This window comes from Neolamprologus brichardi, chromosome 11 (genome assembly GCF_056152115.1).
Source record: "Neolamprologus brichardi isolate AB-2024 chromosome 11, ASM5615211v1, whole genome shotgun sequence".
Classification (NCBI taxonomy): domain Eukaryota; kingdom Metazoa; phylum Chordata; class Actinopteri; order Cichliformes; family Cichlidae; genus Neolamprologus; species Neolamprologus brichardi.
The window spans coordinates 19,125,436-19,138,724 of record NC_142114.1 but is presented as its reverse complement, the minus strand read 5'-3'; the positions used below and the strand labels follow the sequence as shown (position 1 = coordinate 19,138,724).

The following is a 13,289-nucleotide window of genomic DNA, read 5'->3' as shown; positions in this document are numbered from 1 at the left end:
AAATGTTAACGCTACCGCATTGGGCGGGGCGAAGTATCACAAGAATGGAGGCGATCGGCGGGCAAACGTTTCATTACACGCTTTGTAATGTTAATTCCCGCGGACGCTTATTAGTTTTTTAATTTCAGTATTACCCACGGTGAGAAGAGCCTAACAAAATTTTTTATCAAAAGGCCGTGTGGACCAAGAGTGATGACTACACGAGGGATTGTCCAACAAGAGTAAATGAGAGGTAAGGGGGAAGAAGGGCCCGGCCGTTGAAGCTGGAGAGCTTCGGGGAAAAGTGGGTAGCGCCGCCTGACGGACCGCCCGACGAAGCGGGCAGCTGGCATCAGGAAACCGCGGTGCCGAGAAACAGGTCTGCAATATCGGAGGGAGCGCCGCCAACAGCTCTCCATATGCCATCACACGCGGCAAACACTGATATGGATCACATTTGTGAGGATATCAGACAGGGATTTGTTAGTTTATATAGCGTAAAAGATCCTGGTGTTGTGACAGAGGCCCTGATTTTGGTTGACGACTGAAAATTGCCTTGTTTGATACCGGCTTTTCTCCCTAATATGTGTACGAGTATTACTGTTTGTTTGTTTACACGAAAGATTAAAAGTAAAAATGAAAATCCCCTATTATAAGACGTTTATGGCTTTTCTCGTTTTACATTTTGTTTCCTACAGGTGAAGTTTCAGTGTAGGACTCGCTACTGCCTCACTTGTCCCAAACTCATTGCTATAATGGCAGAGCAGCAGCAACAGGAGGAAGCGGAGGGAGTGTATGTGGAGCACCAGTATATGTGCAGCGAGTGTCACCAGCTCTTCAACACCCTGGAGGATGTGCTGGTTCATCAGCAGATCCACATGGGCCAAGAAGGAGAAGGGGAGGGTGAGGTAACAGAGGCCATGACCATCCACGGTGTCCCAGAGGTGGGCCAGAGTCAGCAGTACCAGTGTCTGGAGTGTGGGAGCCTCCTCATGAACCCAGAGGAGCTGTTGCAGCACCAGGAGATGCACATGAGAGAGGTTGGAATTGAGGTGGAGCAACAAGGTGTGAGATTTATTTGTGTTTTTGATCATGTATGAAAAACTGGAGTGTTAGGATATTGGTGCTTCACTTACATGGCTACTTTAAGACATCACTAACCGCCTTTGTTTATGACCATTGTATAGAGCTGTGTGAGGTTATGGAGGCGGAGGAAGCTGGATCAGAGGCCCAGGCGGCGGGACCTGTGCAGTACCAGTGTCTTGACTGCCTGGCTCTGTTTGACTCACCTGAGACCTGGTTGGAGCACCGGCGGACCCACAGCAGGAGCAGCACACACAGTAACACCGAGACCACAGTAAGAGAGCCAAAGCGCACTGTGACACAGTGTTAAATTATTAATTGGTGTTCTACTCATTAGTATGGCAGGTGTAGTTCCATTTGTTAATGTCTCAAATATGTATAATTAAACAAAAGAACCAATGTGGTTCCCCTCCAGGCTGGTCCCACAGATGGTGTAATGTGAATGGGTTATTGGGGTTATGTTTTTTTGTTTGTTTGTTTGTTTGGGGAGGGGGCGGGTTGTGCCAGGATTTCCTTTTGTCAGGCTTTCAGACAATCCTGGTAAAGACTCTGGTGCTGATGATTGAGATAGTAAAATAAGTTGGAGGTATTTCCCAAACTGTCACCTTCATTAGATAAATTTGGTCAGGATGTTCAGGAATAACCCAGGAACCATGAAGTTCGCAGATGCCCTCATGGACAAGCCAAATACTTATTACAAATACAAGACAAAAGTTGAAGTGTTTGGCCGGGGTGTGTTTGGAGGTGTAATGGTGAGGCTTTTAAAGCTAGTAGTACTGCACCAACTGTCAAGCATGGTGGTGGCGGTAGCATCATGCTCGGGGGTTATTTAGCTGCCACTGGTACTGGAACATTGCACAAAGGGGATGGAATATTGAAGGAGGAGGACTACCTCCAAATTCTTTTAACTTCACCTAAAGCCAACAGCTAGACTTTGAAACTTGGATGCAGTTGGGTATACCAATAGGACAATGATCCCAAACACACATCGAAACTGGCTTTAAATTGATAAAGCAGGCTAACTTCTGGAATGGTTTTCCCAAAGCTCTGACCTCAGCCCTATTGGAAATTTGTTGACTAAGTTTAAAAGCCAGGTCTGTGCTAGGAAGCCAGCCAATTTAGATGAATTCTCCCAAGAAGAGTGGTCAAATATCCAGCCAGACGCTCGATGATGGAAAAACCAAAAACATCTGGTTGAAGTGCGACTTGATGAGGGACATTTAAGTTTGCACAACATACATGTATATGATTTTAAAGTCATTCCACCCTGGAAATGGAACAGTTCAAAGAAATCATTAGAAGCCAGAAACCACCATGATATTCACATCCATGATGATTGTATGTGAACGTCTGAGCACAGTGTGTTCCTGTGACCGTAGTTTAGTTCTGCTGTTCTAGTGTCAAGCCTCAAGACATCCAATCTGCAAAAATATATAAAATATTTAATAATTAGAGGAACTTAGGAAAGGAGAAAATGTAAATTTTGTTTATTTTGTGGTGCATTTTATGCTTTTAATTCAGAAATTCATGTTTTTGTTGCCTTGCAACAGGAGTACGTGTTACAGCCGGACGGCACCGTCACTCCACTCAACAACGTGCAGAACTACGTGTTGAGTGAGCAGCAGGCTGGAGAAATCTTGGCTCAGGTACTTTGATTTAAACCCTGAGACGACACACAGGGGTGGGAATTGTTTTGAATTTTTTCTCTGAACATTTCCGTGTGTTTTGCAGGTGCTCGCTCATCAGCAGCAGCAACAACAGCAGAGGAAACACCATTCTGCATGTAAACCTGCTGCACCCTCCCGCTCCTCTCTGCTGCCTCCTGTAACTCCGACTCCAGGTTCTGCCACTATGCACCTACAGATCCTGACAGCTCAAGCTCTGGCAGATAGCTCCACCACTCCTGGTCGCCGGCGCTCCAAGCTGCCCGCTCTGTTACCCTCTGTGGGCCACAGCTCCTCAGTAAAGCTGGAGAATGGCATCCAGAGACTGGAGTTAAGGCTGGCTCCAGGTGTCCACCCTGACAGCCAGCAGCAGCAGCCAACAGAGGTGGTGGTAATCCACCCGTACGAATGCTCAGAGTGCTCCCTTCTCTTCCAGACACCGGAGGACTTCCTCCAACACCAGGGAGATCACTTCCTGGGCCAGGACAAAGAGAGCGGCGAGCCAGGGGTCATGAGTGGCATTGAGGAGGTGCGATGGAGGGAGGAGATGACCGAGAAGGTGGATGACATACGCATCAGAGGAGCAGAGAAAAAAACTGCTGTGTGGGCTAAACCCCAACAGTGTGAGCTCTGTAACCGAACTTTCACCTCAGTCAACCGGCTGGCCGCTCACAAGCGCGTGCATGAACAGGGAACACACGAATGTCCGGAGTGCGGGAAGGTATTCAAGAAGGCCACATCACTGCAGACGCACATGCGCACGCACTCAGGCGTGGCCCGATATCTTTGTGTGGACTGTGGCAATGGCTACACCACCGAGATGACTCTGATCATGCACAGGTGAGTGCTTGGTAACACCAAGGCAGACAAAAAACCTTTCACCCCAAAATCAAATGTTTTGGCTCTGACCTGTAGCGCTGTTTGTCAGCCTGAATTACAGAGAGGTGAACTTCCCAGAAATTTTCTGCCTTTTTCTTGAATAGAATGGAAATGTATGGCTTCTGATTAACCTCGCATATCTTCTCACAACCCATGAAAAATTTCACAAAGCTGGTTGTGAGCAGTTTAAATTCAACTCAGTTTTAATTATATAACACCAGTTCACAGCAGCAGTTACCTAAAGGCTGGTTGTACCACATATTTTATACACTGCTTCCATCTGACAATAGAGCTCACTGCAGGTATACAGGCCATTCCCAGACTGCAGATCGACTACCGCTGCTGGATCATAAACTGCAGCATAACTAAGGGAGGACTCAGGGTTACCTAAACCAGGCCAAACTATATGCTTTATCAGTTCAGTTTTATTTATATAGCGCCAAATCACAACAACAGTCGCCTCATGGCACTTTATATTGTAAGGTAGACCCTACAATAATACGTACAGAGAAAAACCCAACAATCATATGACCCCCTATGAGCAGGCACTTTGGCGACAGTGGGAAGGAAAAACTCCCTTTTAACAGGAAGAAGCCTCCGGCAGAAACGGGCTCAGGGAGGGGCGGCCATCTGCTGCGACCGGTTGGGGAGAGAGAAAGAAGACAGGACAAAAGACATGCTGTGGAAGAGAGACAGAGGTTAATAACAAGTATGATTCACTGCAGAGAGGTCTATTAACACATAGTGAGTGAGAAAGGTGACTGAAGAAGAAAAACTCAATGCATCATGGGAATCCCCCAGCAGCCTACGCCTATTGCAGCATAACTAAAGGGAGGATTCTGGGTCACCTGATCCAGCCCTAACTATATGCTTTAGCAAAAAGGAAAGTTTTAAGCCTAATCTTAAAAGTAGAGATAGTCTCTGTCTCCTGAATCCAAACTGGAAGCTGGTTCCACAGAAGAGGGACCTGAAAACTGAAGGCTCTCCCTCCCATTCTACTTTTAAATACTCCAGGAACAAAAAGTAAGGCTGCAGTGCGAGAGCGAAGTGCTCTAATGGGGTGATATGGTACTACAAGGTCATTAAGATAAGATGGGGCCTGATTATTTAAGACCTTGTATGTGAGGAGCAAGACTTTAAATTCAATTCTGGATTTAACAGGAAGCCAATGAAGAGAAGCCAGTAGGGGAGAAATATGTTCTCTCTTTCTAGTCCCTGTCAGTACTCTCACTGCAGCATTTTGGATTAACTGAAGGCTTTTCAGGGAGGTTTTTTGGACATCCTGATAATAAAGAATTACAGTAGTCCAGCCTGGAAGTAATAAATGCGTGAACTCATTTTTGAGCATCATTCTGAGACAGGATATTTGTAACTTTAGAGATATTGTACAAATGGAAGAAAGCAGTGCTGCATATTTGTTTGGTCAAGAATAAATGCAACATTCTTCAGTGTTATTGGGGGCCAAGAGAAGGCCATCCAGAGTATACAGTTGGTTAGACACAATTGTCTAAGATTTTTAGGGCCGAGTACGATAACCTCAGTTTTATCTGAATTTAGAAGCAGGAGATTAGACGTCAGCCAAGTCTTTACGTCTTTGAGACATTCCTGCAGTTTATCTATCCATGAAAAATAAGTTAAAGCCTATCTATGCCTTCTAATAGTACTGCCCAAGGGAAGGATGTATGTTAATAAAATTGGACCTAGCACTGAACCCTCTGGAACTCCATAATTAATCTCAGTTGTTGAGGAGGACTGCCAATTTACATGAACAAATTGAAATCTTATCAGCACAATCTAATCTCTGTAATAAAATATTATGGTCAACAGTATCGAACACTGCACTTAGGTCTAGCAGGACAAGCTCAGAGATGAGTCCACTGTCAAGATGATCATTTGTAACCTTCACTAACATTGTTTCTGTACTGAGATGAGTTTGGAACCCTGACTAAAATATTTTGAATAAACCATTTCTCTGAAGATGATCATTTATTAGTTAACTGCTCTTTAAAAAACTGTGAGCTTTGTGTAGAAGTACTTTGTGTCTATACAAAGACAGCATTCATGACCTTGTGACTAGAGCCCCACGCTCGTGACAGGATCTAAGCATTAGTGATGTCTTCTTCAGCTCGCTCCTCAATTCTTTAGTTGATAGAAGCAAATAGTAGAAAGGAAATGGTTCCTACATGGAACTAACACAAAGGTTTGTGTATTTATTTGTTTATTTTCATGTTTTCTGGAAAGAGACCAGACACTTTTTAAGATCTAGTTATTTCTATCTCCTTCTCCTGATTTCTTGTAGGAAGTCCCACACTGCAGACCCCCTTCATAAGTGTAATTTCTGCAATAAAACCTTCACTAACATGACCAAGTATCTCTACCACCGTCGAATCCACCTCAACCGTGACACATCTGGAGCATCCATCCCTGTTCCTGCGGTAGTAAAATCAGCACACCACCTGCCTATTGTCTCCACAACCTTCCAAGTTAAAACAACTTTTCAATCTGACGCGTGCCTGTTGTCTTCTCTAGGTCTCGGCTCCGAGACGAGCGTCTGCCTCTGCTCTTGCCATCCTACAAAGAGCAAGAATGAAGAAGTATTTCCCCAATGATGAGGCAAAAATAGACCTGCTGGCTCCTCTCACCGAGGAAGACACGGTAAAATTGGGAGATACTAGACAAAGCCTTCAGAGTAAAGCAGAAAGACGTGAAGATGAGAAGAAGGTGGGGGAAAACAGCATGGAGGTGTCTGAGCCATGTGAAGAAAAACTTGATGATGTGCAGCAGGTGAAAGATGGCTCAGCTTCAGAGCCTGCTACCGGGGGTGACGCAGGTGTGGCGGCGTCCTGTAGCCCCACGGATGAAGCAGACGTTGCCTCGGCTACACCATCGGAAAAGGGGTCCTTTTCCTGTCGTTCGTGCCCTAAAACATTCACCTCGCAACTGCAGCTCGTACAACACCGACGCAAATCCCACGTTCCCGAGCGCAGCTTTGTGTGCGGCATGTGTGGAAAGTCTTTTAAGAAGCAGATCCACGTGCGAAACCACATACGCACGCATACCGGCGAGAGGCCCTTCCAGTGCTCGGACTGCGGCAAAACCTTCTCATCTCTTGCCAACCTGACGAGACACAACCTCATCCACTCGGGCGTGCGGCCGTACCGCTGCGACGTCTGCCACCGCTCCTTCTCGCAGTCGTCTAACCTCCGTCAGCACAGCCTGCTTCACTCGAGCGCAGCCACGCTGAGCTGCCCAGACTGTCCCGCCACTTTCCGCTGGCCCACTAAGTTGGCAGCACATCGCTTCACACAGCATCCGGGATCTCCAGCGCCTTTTCCCTGTTTTCACTGTGAGGCTGGCTTCCTGACCAATAGGCAGCGAGAAAGCCACTGCCTGCAGGAGCACCCCGGGCTGGTCCAGGCAGCTAAAGAGTCAGAGGAGGGCAAAGAGAATGGCAGCCAAGCAGATGCAGGGAAAGATCTGACCTCGGAGCCCTCCACCTCAACGTCCGAGTCCGGGGATTCAGCCAGCCATGTGAGAGGGAGCCTGGATTGCAACGTTTGTGGGAAGAAGCTCAATTCTCCCGCCAATCTACGACTTCACAGGCTGAGCCACTTCACCTTGGGGCCTGGGCGGCCACGGTGCACCCCGGGGAAGAGGCCCAAAGCTCACCAGTGTCCCCTCTGTGGCAAACTGTTTGTGTCGTCCTCCGGAGTGGCGCTTCACCAGCGGGTCCACACAGGTGAACGTCCGTTCCCCTGCCAAGTGTGCGGAAAGCGCTTCCGTCAGAACACGCACCTGCGAGAACACCTGCGCACGCATTCGGGTGAAAGGCCGTTCCGCTGCGAGATCTGCGGAAAGGGTTTCATCCAGAGCATGCACCTGGCAGAGCACCGTCGAACGCACACAGGCGAGCGGCCGCACGTGTGCCCCCTGTGTGGCAAAGCCTTCAAGACCTTCTCTAACCTGAGGAACCACAAAAAGACCCACGTGAGGCAGCAGAGGCTGGACGAGGAGGCCGCTGCTCAAGCCGCCCTGGAGGCCAGTTCCGCCGTGGCCGTGGTGGACGCTTCGGCCGTGGAAGTATCCAACGGGCAGCCTCAGGTCATCCAGATCCAGTCCTCTGATCTACAGCAGGTAAGAGATGATTTCCCCCCTTTTTAATTTGTTTTAATCTTAAATTTTCATCTGGTTTAGATGAGGCCTGTTTTTATGCTTTTTAACACAGGTAAAGGTTCAGATGTTAAGGTCAGTCTATATTGATATTTCAAATTTCCCTCCTCACAGGCACCAACCATCATGTGTAATGAATTCGGGGAGACGATCGCCATCATTGAGACCAGCGAGGGAGCAGTGCTGCCCCTGGAGCAGGCCCTGGAGATCTATCACACAGCTTTGGAGAACGGACTCGCCATGGACACGGTCGCCGTGGACGGACTGCAGCTCCTCTGAATCACCAAAAAATAAATTTACCTTTAAAAGCTTTCACTGCGAGTGCTAATTGTGACTTAAGACTAATCGACTACTGTGAGGAGGAGACTCGAGTACTGAAACCAGCTAATGAATGACTAGATAAGAATGCTTAAACAAGAAATGAAATAGTTTTGGCAAACAGACCAAAGTACGCCTCCTCCCCTCTTTTAGTGACCTCTGAGATGGCTCGGTATTAAAATCTAATGAAACGATGTTCACTGAAATAAAGGATTTGCTGTTGGTGATGAATAAGGACTACTGGTTGTGCCACAGATCATATTTGTATTATTAATGGTATATTTCATCATTTGGATGTGATTTTGTTTTCCTTTGTTTAAATGTTTGGTCGGCTTGTTAATAAATCTTTTTTTTTTTTTTTAAGATCATAAGTGTTCATCACATTCCCCATTTTTCTAATCTGCGACTCCTCTTCTCCGTCCTCCTGCCTGTGACCCAGAACAAGGGAAATGGAATTTACAAACCACGATGGGAGGTGGTCTCTTCAAACAGCCAGTCTGTTATTTATTTTTAAGATGATCAAATGTGCGATTAAAAGTACCCCTAAAATATAAAGTACATCATAAGTACAGCGGTAGTTGGGTCATAACAAAAGTTTACAGTGCCATTGTGGCACACATCATATTTTAGGGAAATCCCCATCACCTTTACCTCGCTCGCTCTTCTCACATCGTTGGTGGGAGAAATTTAAGAACAAATAAGAGCGTGGACAGCCAGGTGACACGTTAAAGGAAAAATCTGAAACCTGTTACCCTACAGTGAGGGGATCTCGTGGCTCTGATTTGGGTTTTTCACTGGCATGTTTTGAGTCTCTGAAGTTGTTCATAATAACCTGCAATGAAACAGGCTGAGGTGAATTTGCATGAGTTGTGTTCAACAGCAATCTGACAAAAAAGTGGAATATTCTCAAATAAACAGGTTTAAAAACATTTACTTTATTACAACTCTGCTGGTTTTCCTGTGGCTCTGGCTGCAACATTTTGTTTTCTCTCCATCCATCCATCCATCCATCCATTCATTCATTCATCTTCTGATGGTTATCCAGGTCCTGTCACAGCACGAGCAGTCTAATTAGGGATACCTACACCTCCCTCTCCCCAGCCACCTCCTCCAGCTCAATCTCGATGACAAATAAGGTCAAGGAAAGGTATGAAGGAGAAGCTTGGTGCTCAGAGAGTTTGACAGCACTTAAAAACTCGCCAGCATATCCTGGATCTAGCCCAGGGCCTTCTCCCACTTGGAAAATGAATATCATCACATAGTTAGTGAGTTAGAAGTTCAAACCACCTCAACTGAATCCTTACTCTGTGCAGGAAAACCTTAAAGATGACTGATTTGAACACTTCCACGATAAAAAACAACAAATGAGGGAATATATGTTGCAAATCTGGCGCTCCATCCCTCCTGTGGAGTTCAGAGACTTTGAAGCTCCATCCTAAGCAGCACTGTTGTCCTGCTAAAGGTATAAGGATATCCAGCACCTCACCATGTTTGGTTCCCAGTTTACACCCAGTCTTAAACCCTGCTGAAAAAAAGGTTTATGGTCTTAAAACTGCGCCTTTGAGTTTTTCCTTTAATCTGCCTCTGATCTATCGTGCATAAAACCACTCTGTGGCATTTCTCCTTAAGGAAAACCCCACTTTTCACAATGCCAGCAATAAAATCACTTTAATTGAACACCTATTTTTATTTGCATACTGAAAGATACAGATACAAACTTAATTTATATAAATTCCTCTCCTGCATACTGGAACAGCAAAACAAGGAGTAAAACACAAAAACATTAATAGCCATATTTATTATAGTTGCTTTTTTTCCCATTTCATGTGTTTTACCTTCAGTAATGGTGCCTTAAAAGTCAACTTATGTTCAATGACAGTTTTCCTTATCAATAATATAACGAGTCTACTGACTCTACAGTAATTATTTACAACACAACCAAGTCTTGCACAAAGACACAACCAGTATTATATCCACCCAGCGCTCTTTGATTTGTCACCCTCCCGTCACTTCCCCCGGGTTTCTCTCCGCCCGGCCTAAAAAAAGGGAGGTCTAGAAAGAGCAATAAAGTGACAAAGGGAGGAAGGAGGGGAGGAAAGGGGTGGAGGAAGGAGATGTACGTTGAGGCTATAGAGTCAAACTTATCGAGGGACAGAGAGGCATTGCTGGAGGGGTGGGTGTGGGTTGTCTAAAAACCATACGGCTTATTACTGCTGAATGAATATAAAGGTCCACGTCAGGTCTGTCTCTGTTAAAACGAACAATAAAAGAAAAAAAAGATTAACTGCACCGCAGGTCCTTGCTGAGGTGAGACGCCAGCCAAGGGAAGACTACAACGGAGGAACTGTACAGGTGTGGAGCAGCATCTCTCACCTGCCTCCAAAAGTATATAAAAACGAAAAAACAGAAAGAAAGGAAAAAAAAAAAACATCTGGCAGAAATAAAGGAAACATCTGCCCGCAATGATAAAAAGAACTAAGGACAGGGATTCACTGCAATGATATGAGTAGTAGTAATAATAGTAATAATAATAATAATAATAATAGTAACCATAGGAATAGTACAACAACAAAGTGAATATGACAATGTTAAATACAAATCAAATTACTTAAAAAAACAAACAAAACTGTAATAAAACTGCTTGGCAACAGAGGATCAAGGTCCTACGAGTAAGAGCCTGGATGTGCCTGATGACTCTGACATTCCTTCCTTCAATGGCTAGCGAATGAGAGGCACAGGAATGCTCGTCCCTACCCGCTGGCATGTGCTAGGGTCAGTCGCGAGGAGGGAGGACGAGGCCAGTCAGGTAACTGCAGGAATGATGGCACTGCCAGAAGTCCACTTAAATTTCAGTCAGTTTTTCAGTCACTCCCAGTACGCCTCTCCTGAAGGTCTACATATGAGTGGACCCCCCCCCCCCACAAGATCTTTTCCAGGTCCACTGCAACAACTTGTCAAATTCAAATCAATTCTGGCTGTTGAGGGCCCAGCCCCCGAATGTCAGCAGAAAAACAAAGACGAGCTCACAACAGTTAGTCACTAGGTACAGGTTTGTTCCTCGAGCAGGTACTGAACTGCTTTTACTCCTCTAAAACTATTAAAAACAAAACAAATATCAAACCCTACAACGTCTTCTCTTAAAACCGCCCGCTTTTCACCGTCTCAGAAAGGGTTGAGCGTGTTTCTCCCTCCAAAACGGGAAGACTTTCTTCTTCAAGGCAAATGAGTGCAGCTGTACACAATGGTCCTTCGTTTACTGGCATCAATGGGAGCTTTCTCCAAGGTGGGTTAATACAGAGTGCTAATTCAAGTGTGAGAATTCACCAGGGTGTATGTGTGGTGGTTTTTGTGCCACTGGTTTTTAAGATGTTCTTTTTTAATTTTTTTTTTGTTTATTTTTTGGTACAATGGTCACAGATTATTAAAAAAAATAGGTCCCGACATTGCATACAAATGTCTCTCACTCTCAGAATTTGAATGCCGATGATGGGAAGAAATCGTGATCTGGCAAGAGCAGAGTGGAGACTATTGATAAGGAAAAGTGCGTAGGGGGAAGTGGTGGAAAAGTACACAGACACCAGTTGGGTCAATTGAACTCGCCAGCTCCCCTCATCTAGAAGAATCATGTGAATCACGAGGATCCTCCGGGCTCGCTTCTGTCCCGTGTTCCATGTCTTCATCCTGTGGGTCTCCACCCGCTCTCAAAGATCCTTCCCCTGACTGAGACCCAGAAGGTCCAGCGATGGAGCCGGCTGAGTCTGAGCCGCCTAAAATAGAGATGTCGGAAGGAGCAGCTGTCTGCATGATCTTCTGCCGCACCTCCCTGATCTTCAGCTGCAGACACACCTTGGTGGGGAATATATCTGAGTATCTCGTCTGGAAGGCTGCAGTGGCCTGAGCTGTAGACAAAAGATGAAATCACCAGGAATTCTACAACCAGAATGAAGAACCAGAAATCTGTGACTGTGTGTGTGTGAGAGAGAGGTTGGTGGGTGCATCTTACCTGACGGGAAGAAGCCCTGCTCCTGGAACAGTTGCATGACCAGTGCTCTCCTCTGGTCCAGCGTTCGGCGCAGGGAAGTGTACGGCACCTTATCAAACTCCAGTTCAGTCAAGATGTCTTCTCCATCTGGTGCTGGGAAAGAAGCTGGAGATTATAAACCATTAGATCCCTGAGAGGAATTTGAAGTAATTGTAACATCACAGTGACAAAAAAAAGGAAGCTTACTCACTTGATTAAAATAACGAATTAAATGAATGAAGCTCTTCATTAATCCTTAACCCTCTCGTTACATTTCTATATCATGACAGGCATCACAGCTCACTATGAACTATTAACATTAAAGGAGACCTACAGTATCATGCTTAACTGTCTTGTACATACCACTGTTACAATAGTGCATGTTCATATTAAAAACAGAGCCAAGTTTAAAATAATGAGGTTAGCGTGTAAAAAATTAGGGATAATATTCAGTGTGATCAGCAGTAGCCTACCATTGATTTTTAGCTAATTTCCCCATTAATGCATTAAAATAGATTATTTCTTTTGATCCTGAAGAGTTTAATTGATTTTTTAATTTTTTTTTAATGCATTACAGAATGTGAACAACGATTCTTTAAAAGGGTACTTTAACCTACTTCCTGTTCACCCCAGTAACGATGGTGTTAGCTACTAGCTATCACCAAGGAGGACAATGGTATGATCAAACTGTAGAGATTACTGAACCTCGTGAACCTAAAGCTCAGGCTTCGTACTGCTATAAAGGCCATAGGTATAGACAGTCTTTCTAATTTCCTGTCTTTATGATGTTACTGAGAACAGAGATCTAATTTCTGCCTGTGATCACAGGAGCCCCACCTGCTCTGATCTTCTGTTTGTGACAGGCAGCCAATGAGAAGAAAACTGGCTTAAGTGGGAGGAGCTAAATCAGCTTGTTTTAGTCAGAGGCTGCACTAATTCTGAACTGTGAATCATGCAAAGCTGGAAGTGACAGGTCCACTTTAAGTATATGTGAATATTGCATCTTGTCCTTGCTGTTCTGTGTGCTCTACCTGCTCTGTCAAAGGTGAAGATGTCCCCCTCGCATTTAGCGGCGCTTTTAGGCGTGCTGGGCTCGGAGCTGCAGCTGGAACGCCGCCGACTCTTCCTCTTTGGGGAGATTTGCTCATCTGTAGCAGAGTCCAAATCTAGAAGCA

General features: G+C 45.4%; 2 protein-coding genes across 7 annotated transcripts in view; one reads left to right on the top strand and one right to left on the bottom strand.

Moving 5' to 3' along the window:
- Positions 1–33: 33 nt before the first annotated feature.
- znf526 (zinc finger protein 526) lies at positions 34–9,022 on the top strand. Its single transcript, XM_006802802.3, has 8 exons — positions 34–232; positions 678–1,044; positions 1,167–1,336; positions 2,613–2,708; positions 2,794–3,566; positions 5,905–6,040; positions 6,135–7,739; positions 7,890–9,022. Exons 2-8 carry the CDS (start codon positions 735–737, stop codon positions 8,052–8,054), a joined length of 3,255 nt encoding a protein of 1,084 aa, XP_006802865.2. The 5' UTR covers positions 34–232; positions 678–734; the 3' UTR covers positions 8,055–9,022.
- Positions 9,023–9,749: 727 nt separating this feature from the next.
- Positions 9,750–13,289, bottom strand: part of cicb (capicua transcriptional repressor b) — a 40,770-nt gene continuing 37,230 nt past the window's right edge. For 5 of the 6 annotated variants that reach the window (XM_006802798.3, XM_006802794.3, XM_006802795.3 and 2 more), the window contains 3 exons: positions 13,146–13,280; positions 12,097–12,240; positions 9,750–11,992 (listed from right to left, as the gene is read on the bottom strand). In XM_006802798.3, the coding sequence (XP_006802861.2) occupies positions 11,703–11,992; positions 12,097–12,240; positions 13,146–13,280 (569 nt within the window). In that variant the 3' untranslated portion in view covers positions 9,750–11,702. Of the gene's footprint in view, positions 12,024–12,096; positions 12,241–13,145; positions 13,281–13,289 lie in introns of all 6 variants that reach the window. The other variant, XM_035913025.2, reaches the window with a different exon arrangement.